General features: G+C 35.7%; 1 protein-coding gene across 1 annotated transcript; it reads right to left on the bottom strand.

Annotated features, from left to right (window-relative positions):
• Nucleotides 1–10,642: 10,642 nt before the first annotated feature.
• LOC100373995 (uncharacterized) lies at nucleotides 10,643–12,895 on the bottom strand. Its single transcript, XM_078006482.2, has 5 exons — nucleotides 12,787–12,895; nucleotides 12,466–12,668; nucleotides 11,566–11,661; nucleotides 11,158–11,310; nucleotides 10,643–11,016 (listed from the first exon to the last, which is right to left on the bottom strand). Exons 1-5 carry the CDS (start codon nucleotides 12,806–12,808, stop codon nucleotides 10,825–10,827), a joined length of 666 nt encoding a protein of 221 aa, XP_077862608.1. The 5' UTR covers nucleotides 12,809–12,895; the 3' UTR covers nucleotides 10,643–10,824.
• Between the last annotated feature and the right edge of the window lie 544 nt (nucleotides 12,896–13,439).

Raw genomic sequence — 13,439 nt, 5'->3', positions numbered from 1 at the left:
TTTAATCAAATTGGCAATTGTCAAACTTTTCCTTTTCTTTTTTTAATTGGCTGGAGAGCATTTTGGAAAATGGAGCACTTTGTTTATAAAGGGCGGTGTTCGTCGCGCAACGCGTGTTCCAATTTCATGTAAACAAACAATGTACTTTACACACGTTGTATACGTCGCTAGGAGTCTCATATCAAACACGACGCGGTGCGTCGACCACTGCCTTTAAACATTGTAAAGATGGACGGCACTATACATGGTTGTACGTTTACCCTGCTTTCCTGGAGAACATGCATCTTTGCTAACCAATGCACGTTTGTCTGGCCATCACCTCACCGCCGTACTTTGGCAGATTCTGTTCAGCCACAGTCCCTCTATAGACTATGGAGGGACTATGGTTCAGCCAACTACTACTAAAATGTGTATTAAAGTGCGCCCTCTTCGGCAATTCGAAACTCCGCCCTTTTGTTTTATTTCTCTCACGTAAGCTACGCCGGCACTGATTGGGCGCATGTTTTTCAGACGCTTCCATTTATCTATATCCGATGTCATATACACGACCTCTCGGTAGGATCTGCAGACAGTTGTCTGAGGCAGAATCACGCACGGGTATCATTCTGAATTTCTAAATTCGAAGCCAAATGATTATCACCATGTAACGTACATTTCATTACAGTGGTTTTTGGTAACCACCCACCTCCACGGGTATATAGGGCTTATATGATGAGTACGTACAACCCCGTTTAAGTACATATGCGAAATTAGCACAATTGATTGGATCTGCTTAAACATATAAATACCTTATTTTGTTAAACACTTTATTAATAAATTTCGCCGTCTGGACGACGCTGTTGGTCATAGTTACATAGTGTGTTCCATTAACAACCACGTGATCTACCAAATTAGATCTAGATTCATCATGAAATGTGCAGTTTAACAGAAAACGAGTTTCGTCTTCATTTTTACCCGTGTTACAAAGACAAAATAATATATTTTCAATTATTTCGTTCCTGAATCGATCCGCCTCTATTAGTAGAAGCAAAATGCCACAACGCAACTGTGACAAATATGAGCGTTGAGGGCGTGACAAAAAGTTGCGAGCAAATTCTACACTCATTGCGAACAATAATAATAATACATGATACTCTAAACAGGAAAAAAAATCAAGAGGTTGGTCAAGTTGCAAACGTTTTATTTTGTAATAATATTACAGGATTATGAATTAGATACATAACGGAGACGTTGTGTGGTTTCCCTTATTCGCATGGCTTGCTACTAGTCTGTTGTATGACACCGTGACCTTCCAAACAGTCAAGACATTTCCAGGTGAAATCGATTAAGACATAGGCTTTCTTCGTACTCAGTTTTGAATTCCATTATTGTTTCCGTGTTTACTTCTATCAGGATCACACCTGAAAAATATTTTAACACGAAATGCTACATCTGTTACGTATTTAGTTAGCTAATGCAACACTGCCCTCAGTCGGTTAAATGTTCGTCAATCCACCACCCCCATCAATAATCGATTAAGTTAAGATTTATTTAAATATGAAACAGATTTTGCACCTGTGAATAGATAATCTTGAAAACATATTGTGACGAACGCGACGAGAAAAGAAAACTATTATTAATTCATGACAATACTAATCAATCAATCAATCAATCAATCAATCAATCAACGAAGAAGATTGACTCCGAGCTACTCATTGTATGACGGGATCTAAGCAATTATGGGTGGACCATGAAAAAACTTTGGGTGGGCGATGGTCAAAAAAACTAAGCTATTTTTTCATAATAAATTCGATGCAATGTTTTTTATTTCAACTCTGTGTAATATATCCTAAGAAATAGGCGTACGGATATTGTTTACTGTTATTGATCCCTGCAGATTTTTTTTTTCACGATTTTAACCTGTGCAAATTTTTTTTTTTTGCTAATGCACCTACAGTTTATAATTATCAACTCTTTACAGCTGTAGATAACATTCAAAGTTCCATTTGTCTTCGATGAAAGACAGGCAAAGACGGTGGCACTATACGTGTATGTAGTGCGCCACCACTTGTGCACCAGCTTGAGTTTTTGCCCCAGCTGTGCTATACAGACCTTGGCTGGTTCCCGCCTCAAGTGTCATGGCGTACCAAGCAAAGGACGCTGGGAACCAGCGATATACAGACCATGTTGTAACCATCAGGTGCCGTAAAACGTCTGGATTTTACGACGATAATATACGTAAACACAAACAGCATTCCAACACAGTAACTCAAACAAATATTTTACAATATGGGTACAATTTAATGATGATTTTATTTTGAATAAAACAACATAAAATGATCATGACACAGATCGCATATTAATCTGAATATCGGTTGCAGATAAATCGAATATCGAGTTAAACAAGATGAAATTTGACAAATATAATAGTAACATATTAATACTTTTACAATTTAATGACGATTTTCTTATGAAGAAAACCACATAAATAAAAAAAATATAATGCAGATAAAAATAATATGACTAAAATAAAATGAAATATATAAAAAATCAAATCACGGTTAATGATGTACACTGAATATATAAATAGTAAATTCACAAAAAGTATAAATATTATACAAAAATTAATTAAAAATTAAACGACAACAACTTTTTCTAATTACTTGTAAACGCATAAATGAATTACAGTGACCCCTAAGTCGCGGGTGTCGGGATCCAAGCGAAAACCGCGACACAATACATTTGTTTGGAGTAATCGACGACTTACTAAGGCGCGACTTAGCGAGGGGCCACTGTATAAGGGGCACCAACATTAAATCAAAACATTGTCAATGTTATAACTCGAATAAAAAGATTTCTGATAATGATAATAATGAAGATTTGCAATAAACTGACTTGAAACAATTGAAAGGTAATCTTACCCTGGCTAAAAAGTATACGATAATAAAAGTATATTACAATATAAATATTATACTAAACGGTGACGTAACATTAATCTCTGTGATATCTTGACCTAATTAAAACACATGAATGCTTGGGTGAAGATTGAAACAATTAAACTGACAAAAACAGATCGAATAAATACGGATAATGTTATATTGTTTTACAAAACACATTTCAAAATATGAATATTATACAAAACTCCAATCACCATGGCAACTGACCTTAACTAAAACACCTGATTATTGGAATCAGTTACAGAATACAACCACAAATAAATAAAACAAATACGTATGCAAATATAACCTCAACTACAATCACTAAGTCAACTCGACAAAAATAACATATCAATATTAATAACAAATAATGATATGAATAAACACATACTGACTAGAAGTACCGGTAATCAAATTACGGTTAATGTCACACTGAATATAAATTATACAAGAATGGCAAAATTCAAATCGCCATGACAAATAGATGATGATCATGATACAGATCAAACATAAGCTGACTGTGTAAAAAAAACACAGTCAAATTGCGATAATTGTTTTATACAGTTTTACGAGTTACAACATTTCTGTAAAACTTTGAGACTGGATACCAGTTACTAAGAGAACCAAACTTGGTCTGTGTTAGAACGAGTTTTTAAAACTCGGTTTTGATTTCATCGAAGTAGTACTTGATGTTTATCGCGTACGACAGCAACCAATCAAGCACGTCCATGAGTGATGTCACGGTCAAATCGACATTTTTATCATTCTTGTTACCATTCTCCGAAACCATGTGACCATTCTCGTAAAGCTGAAGAAAAAGAATATCAAAACAGTGTCATAAATGTGTGTTGATGATACCAGCCCGAGAATCTGTGTTTATGTAATTCTAACCAGTGTCCTTGCCCGGACCAGTGCATTACTCTGTGGCACACCGCAACACAACTTTCTCAATTACACACGGGTACAGATTACAGTAAAATCTTTCTTTTGAATTTTTGTACCATTTAAAAAAAAATTGTTAGGGTTAAGCGCAGAATTCGAATTACTAATAAGCATTATTATTTTGTTTTATTTAATACAGTATTTAAAAAACACCAACGTCGTTTTTATATTGTTGGACTATTAAAAGTAAAACATACTCACCAAGTTACTTATTTCGGTATTTAATTGTTTCAATTTCTTAATCGTACCACGCAATTTTATTTTCTTAGCAATAATTTTATGTTCATTATAATATGGTTTCAAAGCCGATAAAAAGCACGAAAGGTCATCGTTTGCTCTATGTAGTGTTTCTTTAAAATGGTCAACCTATATAAAAAAATAAAATATTTAATTAGTCATTATATGGTGTCGTTAATGTTAGATACCCCCCTCCAGCAAATATAACAACGAACGAACCAACAGACTAAAACACAAGAGTATTTGAATAGCTGATCAGTGCATCGGAGAGGTTTAAGTATGGATTTTTGCTTACTCAGCAGAATAAATTAGAATACAAATGTGGTTTCGTTTTGAGCAAAATACAAATATCCAAATAGTGCGTTCCGTCCTGAGGAATCGCCGAAAAGGTTTTGTCCAAGCCCAAAACTCGTTATTGAATGTGGCGAAAAATATGGTTTATAGCTGATGTAAAAAAAAAGAACCATCGTCTATGATGAGGTAAATTTTGTGGCGCCCTCTGACATCCACGTACACCGCCCAGGGCCTGAAAATTTCGTAGTTTGAAGTCTATTGTGAAATGACGACACTTTATTTTATATTCTCGTCGTTATAAATGTAGTCGTGTACCACGTGACTTACCTTAGTTTGCTTAAGATCCGAACTGTCTTGTAGCATGAGTATATTTTCACAGAATACTTCAAGTTGTATTTCTTCGTCGTCTTTTGAGATCTGTAACGCAATGAAACACTATTTATCTGTCTGATTATATACGTGGCAACAGACAATTATACGCTAGAGTGTATACCATGACTTTAACATGATAAACAGGTACCCTGCCCTGACGTGAATCCTGGACCTCAGAGAAGGTACCCTGCCCTGGCATGAACCTTGGACCTCAGAGGAGATTACAAATTATACTCATGGACAAGAACTACATAGTAACCAGTAGATAAAGTCATAATGTGGGCATCGAAACCCTGTTTGGCGTTTAACATGCAATGAACCCGACTCCTGTATGGACATTATGTGCTCAATAAAGAGAAGAGAAGTGCGCCCTCACATCAAAGGAATAATTTCCCGTATCACGCCCGATCCAGCGTGCCCGGCTTTCATCGTTCAAAACAAAACGCGGCATTCTAAATTACGTCGTGTGTTTGAGGTCACGCTGTGGTAAAATTGTTATTACACCAATAAGGTATATGATTGCAAGCCCGGGCGCTTCTGCCGAACGACCCCGGGCCGCAAAAGCCGTATCTAGTTCATAAAGAATATTTGTGCTAGAGTATAAAATGCGCGTGGCAATTTTCAGTGCGTACCCCATCAAAATCACGTTACCCACAATTATACGCACCTTCATATCACTTGTCAATTTCCTAATGCTTTTTTTCGTGGCACTGTAAAGCTGGCGTGCCTTCTTGGCCGAAATATGAATCCCGGCTGTCGGTTTTGATTGGCTTGATACAAATAAGGAGACAAAGACTAAAATAACTACCAATGACAGCAACGCAGTACCTGAAATGTAGTGAAAGAAAAAGAATATTGACATTACGATTCGCATATTTACAATAATAGTGTAATGTAAATATTGTTACCACCAACCACCAACAATTGTAGATTTAAAGGGCGGCAGTCACGATCGTCGTGCCACGTCCTGTTCGATATGGGACTCATAGTGACGTATACAACGCGTGTAAAATACATTGTTTATTAACATGAAATTCGAACACTCGCTGCGCGACGACCACCGCGCTTTAAGTGGGTCGGCACACGGTGAATAACGTTACGTGTACACTTAGTTGTTGGCGGCATATTGACTTTGTGTTGAAATGCATAGGCGCCTTAGTCAGGGGGATCAACTTGAAATATATTTCTGGATTTTCTGAGCGTGAAATCGAAATATTATGATTATCCAATTTGGTTCATTGGTCCAAAGCGACACATAATAAATGCCTTCTAAAGCTACTCAGTGCATAAAAAGAACAGGTTAGATACCAGGAAATGGTACGTGTATCTAAGATGTGATGACTAATCTTAAATAAAAGAGAGCAAAAAGCAATTTAAAAGTCGTCATACAAAAGTTTTATTTCACCGTGTTTTATTACATCATCAAGGTACGAATATTCTTGACAGATTTACATAAGTAGATATACAAAAAAAAAACGCTAAATATCATCGAACGTTTTCTCCGTTAGTTTGTTAATACCAGATTTACGCGTCGCAATACACACTGTAGATTGCTGGGTTCGCACGGTAAAAATAGTAGTCATTCAATAAACCTTGATATGTTAGAATTTTAATCGTATTCCCCTAAAACGCGAGCAAAATCATTGAATATTTTTCTTTAAAATGGAATGAAGTAAACGAATTTTAAAGCACGAAATTGAGACAAAACGCAAAGCATTTATGGCAAAGTCTAACATGCATACTCGAAATAGTAAAACGAGTATCCGGTCCACGTAAAAATTATACAATTTTCAACGGATTTACATTTGTATAAGCATATAACCAGAATGTTAACGTTAAGTTTAACTCCAAATCCAAATGTCATCGAACGTATTAATTTGTCAATGTTGGGTTTACATATTCTTTCTGTCGCAAAAGGGATTGAAATTAAGATTACTTACAAGAAGCCATATGTGGACGCGTTGATAAATTGTGCTGTATATACTTAACTTCAACCCTACAGTTCGGCTATGCACAGGTAAATAAAGTTTGATTGAACATTCTTACTTTTAATGATATAACATTAGGAATATCCATGGTACAACAAATTAAATTTAGCACAAAGTTAAATTCCGTATATGTTTTTTTCAATGGGCATTCGAATTGTAGGTTGTTGGGTCAGCAGGGTAAAAATATTAGTCATTCGGTAACCCCGTGTCACGTGACGTACTTTTACCTGGCGAGAGTCCAAAGTGTCAGCGTTAATCAACGTTCCTTCGATGCACGGCAGTAACGTTTGAAGATTCATAAAAACATAAATCAGATTAAATTGGATTCGCACCAATTAGAGAATTAGTTGAATCTGGGGAAGCGAGTCTCCCATACGTGCGGTATTGAACATTTCTATAGATCACCTCATGGTGGCGTTGACGGACCACACCTGTAAATATTTACGTCATGTGTCTGTTTGTCGTCTGTCTCTATGAATGTCATCTCAGGACATATCAGGTCACCAGAATAATTCATTTTTGTTTTAGCAGTTTGTCCAACAAATAAGAGTATTTACACAATCGGCGAAGGATTCCGACAACAATGTAACTGTCAAGTTTATTTTCTAGTTGTGTAATCCTACTTTTGGGAAAAAGCCGCAGATTTTAAATTACATTTTTTCCTTCAAATAATTACAAAGTCAATGAATATTCTTCTCTAAAGTGGAGTGAAGTCGACGAATCTCAACCCATAGAAATGGGACAAAATGCACGACATTGTTTCATAGAACGTGGCCGACAAACATACTCCAAATACGGAAGAGCAATTATGGTTGAATAGTGAGTACCTGGTCCAAGCGAAAATACAATTACAAGTGGATTTCACGGTGACTATCATATTTAATTCTCTCATCTTAGTTTTATGACTCACGTTATTTGGGTCAAAGGTCACCCTGTACGATAACTGACAGGTTCAGGTCTTCACAACTCAGGTATGTAGTTCCTGGCCGGAACAGCATGGAAACCAATAAATACAATCAATTATAGTTTTTAGGGCCAAAGTTCAACATTTATGTACTGCTGGTATCTGTGCTATGAGATCCCTTAATCTAGGACGTCACATTGACGGACCTCAAGGTCAAGGTAAACTGTCGGTTTATTTATTTAGTGGCTCGTCGCATTTTGTAATTTTTTGTTACCTGAGTACTTATCCAACTTGTTTAGATTGTGAATGCGTCCACTCATGCTTTACATATACAACTGTTCAACCCAGTGCACACCTGTCGATTTTGATGCGATTGTTCTACGACTCGATGTTTCAGACGGAACGCATACACACGCGCACGCCACGATTGCAAACGACGCGTTCGCCACTGACGCATGCGTGCTGTCCGTCTTTTTTGCGTTCTATCTCGAGATAAAATACAGGTTACACATTTTTTCCAAGCTATTGGTTTATTGCACATTAATTATTATACAAAACCTTTTCAAATATTTCAAGTAGTTTTCCAAATGACCAGAATTTGACCTGGTACAGTAATGGTATCAGAAAAGTATTTCCAAAGTATTCCTACATTAGTATATAATCTTTCATCTTTCTCCGACAACGTCATGTTTTATAGTAAACAAATTGCATATCACATAATAACAAATACAATAGGCTCGTCTACGAGTGGGCACCATATACAACACGATCTCAGTCAGCGACCGGTCGACGATTAGTCGTAATGGCTCAAGATGGTGAATCTTTATGACTCAGTCGCCAACTAGAAATTCTCTGCCAGGAACACTCGCACACTTTACCATACGCTTACCAACCGGCATTACATGTCAAAAATAAAAGGCGAATAAACTGTTGGCGAATTTCAGTGTCACGCGGTGTATTTGTCTGAGTATGTCATGAATTCCGTCATTTTCCTAAATTATTTTCTAACCAATGACAGGCAACCTTGCGATGACGTAATAGATCAGAACATCATGTGCTCAATTGTCTATTACCACGGTAACTTAAGTAGGTCGGTATATTCCGGGGCTCTCATGGAATGATTTACTTTCTCTAACAAAAAATATGTGATGGTATTTATTCAGCCTTTACAGGATTTATTAATTTGAATACATTTTCTCACAATGAAATATTTGACCCACCCGTTTCGTACTTTACTTCGACGACTTTATTTCGCGTTATTACATTAATTATTATGAATTTATTGTTACAACTATCCACTGGCCACAATTAAAAAAATTGTCAAGCCGGACTTATTTACACATAGAACCAATTATTTAAACAAAAATAAAATAGTATCATTACATGATTCGAAAGTCACAGAAATGAAGCCTATTCAATCACAGTGGTAACTAAAATATTGCAAAAGTTGACCAAGCCATTTCAAACCTGGTTTGTTTTCACTAACATTCCATTCGCAAATCTGGACATTCAGGTATCATATTAAAATAATGTTTGAAATCTCTTGATAAACGCGGTTTGTATTTGCACTGGTACGCATTTTAGGTAAGGTGTAGAACGCATATGAGTAACATACACTAAATCCCCAAGATGTATGCTGAGTTTTATTATCATCATTATATCCGGTTCTTAGTTTATACTCGAGGCCCCTCGAGAAATGTTAAGATAAATACATTCTGGCACAATGCCAATGATGTACCCGTCACGTAAAAATGTATAATCCCAATTATGAGGGTGATTCGCTCTAATAACTATTCACAGATGTTCGGTAATGTATGTGGGGGCAAAAACGTGATTCACCCACTAAAACAGAAATGAATATGAAAGTTGATTGAACAGTTTTATTGCACATAGTTTTCAATTTTATACAAAAATAACCATTAAAAATTCTTTATCAAACATTCAAAAAGTGACACCTGTAAGTTTATTATGACGTGGGCGTATAAGCTCACACATGGCTTCGAATTAAAATATCCTACGAAAGTTTGCACATATATTTAATTCTTGTATTTTTCGAATATTTCACCAAGAACGCCTTTCCTGGAAAATTAATATTTACTAACTTCAAACTGACGGCAAAATTGTCTGCATAGCATGTGAAAATGGTAATTCCCCCCCAACGAATGAGAATTTCAAATACATGTTAAATTTAAAATTGGAATATATAAAAAGATTAAATACAATAAATAGATAAATAAAAATTAATAACTTATAAATATCATGAAACTAATAATAAATATCAAAACAACAATTAAAATATAGTAATTAAGTTTTTAAAGTTTTTGAAACCAAAATAATATAAATGAAAAAAGCTATTAAAATTCAAATATTTTATATTTGTTTCTATGTTTTAACACCTGCTTCGGTCAACGAAAAAAAAAACACACCCCACACATCCTAAAAATTGATAAATATTAATATCATTAGCGATATAATCCTACAAATAAATACAAAACAATTTAGAAAATATATATTGCAAACCGTACTCTTCGAAACTTTTATATGTCAGACTTCGTTCAAGTAAGTGAATCATATATATATATATATATATTAATAAAATACAAAAATTAGGTATAATAATTCTACGTGACCTAGTAAACCGTTGAAATATATAAGATACTGTATATAATACACCTTTTACTCTAAAAAAAAATAACATTATAAAATTCAAATATATGAATATTGTACATAATACAGTTTTTATGCTGAATCCGAAATCCGAAAATACTTTAAACTAAGAACCCAATGGTGTTAGTTCCATTGGGTGCTATCATTACACTTAATTATGCTTAACTCACAAGTGAGAAACAAAAAACAAACAAAAAAACAACAACAGAAAATAGCACCATACGGCAACGCAGAATGAAAGACAGAGAGTGTTTCTAGTACTCTGTAGCCATTCCACTGTATTAATATTATTGCAGATTTTTGGTCATTTGTGTCAGTCAAGAAACTGACAGTACAAAAAAAAAAAATTCAAAAAAGTTTTTAAAAAGTATAAGTATTTGTATAACAAATAAACTGAAATGAGTGCTTAGCACTCGTACTTTGGAGATTACAAACGTCTACCATAGGAGAGTCGTAATCCGGGTATGTAAATCACGTGATACCACTGCGCACGCGCAATGGACTATCAGTCCATCTCGTGTTTCGTGCTGAGCGATTCCACGCCTTGCTTAGCACGTCCAATGTACATGAATAATTCATACACCACTTTAACCCCTCGGTATTCTGATGGCTGGAATTTGCTAATGGACCTCGCCTTTTTCTTCTCTTCCTTGGAAAGGTTTTCTCTGACTTCGTCTGTGCATCCCAACAAAGACAACTGAACAAAAAGAAATTTAGGAAAAAAAAGGATTATTATAAGTTAGTGGCGAAGAGGTTTACACAAGGAACAAACAATCTGTAATTTTAATGTATCCGTGAATGGTGTATTCTGGGTAACAAGGACACATTTTATACTTACTATGTCAGCTATTTTGTTTTTTGTATTTCCAACAAAACGATATATGTTCTTGAAAATACGTTTCTCTTTCTTGTCAAGTGATTTCATTGCTTTCTTCATAAATAGTGAATACATCTCCAGATTTCGTCGATGTGCCATCAGCAGCTCTTGTTCCTAAATATAAAAAAAATCAGAAAAACAAAAATCAGCACTGTCTTTAATCGATGTTGGCATTACAAGAAGTCGAAACATGTAGGCTTTAATGTTATTTAAAACGAATAAAAAGTTACTGACTGATATATTTAAATGCATTTTTTTTCCTATTTCAAATAAATCGATATGACTTCAAACACATACGAATGCGAGGGTGGAAGTGTTCAACTCATGCAATTTATATATATCCCATAACTACTCTCGAGTAACACTTACTTCAAATTTTTTTTCACTTTGTCTGTCAATAGCGTTCGGCAGGCCATTCACATGATGAGTCGATAGTTCATTCATTAGTTTCGGGTTGCTATCCTCCTATAAACAGATAAAGAACAGCACACCATTATGTTTTTGTGCGATGAGTTAATGGCCAGTACAATCACAGTCCCTCTATCATAGAGTGGTACAAGCATAGACGTTTCCGGCAGCCGTACCAAAGACGACGTAAAGACACGTAAAGACCCGGAGACTAAGTCATGTGGGAGTTTCTATATGTATACTAGTATATACTTTGTTTGTTGTCACCTACGCATGCCGACCTATTTTGGTCATGGGGTTTCCTACTAAACTTCAATACAACTCCTTCTGGAATTTGCATAATAATGCAGGGCCGTCCTTGTCTTGGTGACGTACATGTTATGCTGCTGCTTTACGTCTCCAATGTAAAGACTTGTTGGGAGTTTGCTACCCGGATGTGGTTATGAGGTTGAAATAGTAGGGGTGACCGGAAAAGTGTGTCCGGTGCAATTTTTGTTTTCTCGTTCTTATCTGTGCAACTTTGGCCTGTAACACTTTGCATGCAAATTCTATTCTCTGTGTCCAGATTTCAATTTTTTCTAAACAAAAATGACAGCCACCCCCATGATTTAAAATGGTTGATTCCTTAAAGATTACATCAGATTGAATGTACAAATTAACAGAACCAGTCATCAAATTTTATATACAGAACGAAACAAAATTACGTGATGGTCATTACCGCCTTCGAGTAAAGAAATCTTTAGTTAATGAATGACAATTTATTTTCGTTGAGTTTCTACAAACAAATACCAACTCATGACTATTATACAATTAATTTTATCAGGATCCCTCTATTGAATAAAAACAGCTTTATATACTTACATATTTTGTATACATTTCTTTAGTCTTTTTTTGTAAAATTTTGACAAGTAACACCAATCGGCTATATTCGTCGTTTATATCCGTTGATCCCCTTGTGCTGCGTCCTCCGTTCTCGTCTTTGCCGTGTTTCCCCTTTTTCCCATCTTTGACCGGCTTTCCAATACAACCATGCATTATAACTACTAAGAGTAGTGTCAGGATACCTGTGAAATGGACAATATGCCGTGAGAGGAGAACGCGATTCACAATAAATACTGAGGAACGACGGAGATAGGAACGAGAAAACCGACATGTTCGATGACTCAAAGGTAAGATACCAACCTATTTTGAAAAGTGTAGCCATTATCGTGGTATACAATAATATATGTATATATACAGACGATATTTGTAGGGGTCCGTCTGTGTTCAGTGCTGACCAGAACGAATGAAGTTGCATGTGGGCAGTCATGGTTTAGCTGTATATATACACATGGTAGCATGAGACGGTGGGAACTCCCATTCAAAGTGTCTGGGTCAATTCTATTCCGAGAATTTGTGTCTCATTTTATGTATTGGTCGATATGACACGCTCGTACCCCACGTACGTTAGGACTTCCCCCGTTAAGTGTACACTCATCGAAGGTCAAAGGTTTATATTTAAATATATAGTATCGGACTATGGATGAACTACACGGTGTATACCGTTGAACTACGTGTATACAGCGGCTGCATTGGCCCCCGGCTCGACTCTGATTATTCACCCATTATACCACGTACGATACAGTCTACACAGTAACGATTTATTGCTCAGTATACAAGCATATTTGCTCGCCTTCAGTGTATCAGGAAATGCACCCAGTCTGCCCTAGTCTGTTATTTAAATTGACAGCAATCTTGGTATACGGTGTATTGTTTTGACACAAGCAAATGAAAGATAGGATTTGGGAAATTTCGTGGTTCAACTACAAACAACTCAAATATTAATTCATTCCAAA

Source organism: Saccoglossus kowalevskii, chromosome 10, assembly GCF_978046115.1.
Source record: "Saccoglossus kowalevskii chromosome 10, keSacKowa6.1, whole genome shotgun sequence".
Classification (NCBI taxonomy): Eukaryota; Metazoa; Hemichordata; class Enteropneusta; family Harrimaniidae; genus Saccoglossus; species Saccoglossus kowalevskii.
Note: the sequence above shows the minus strand (reverse complement) of the source record. Positions and strands in the feature narration are given on the sequence as shown.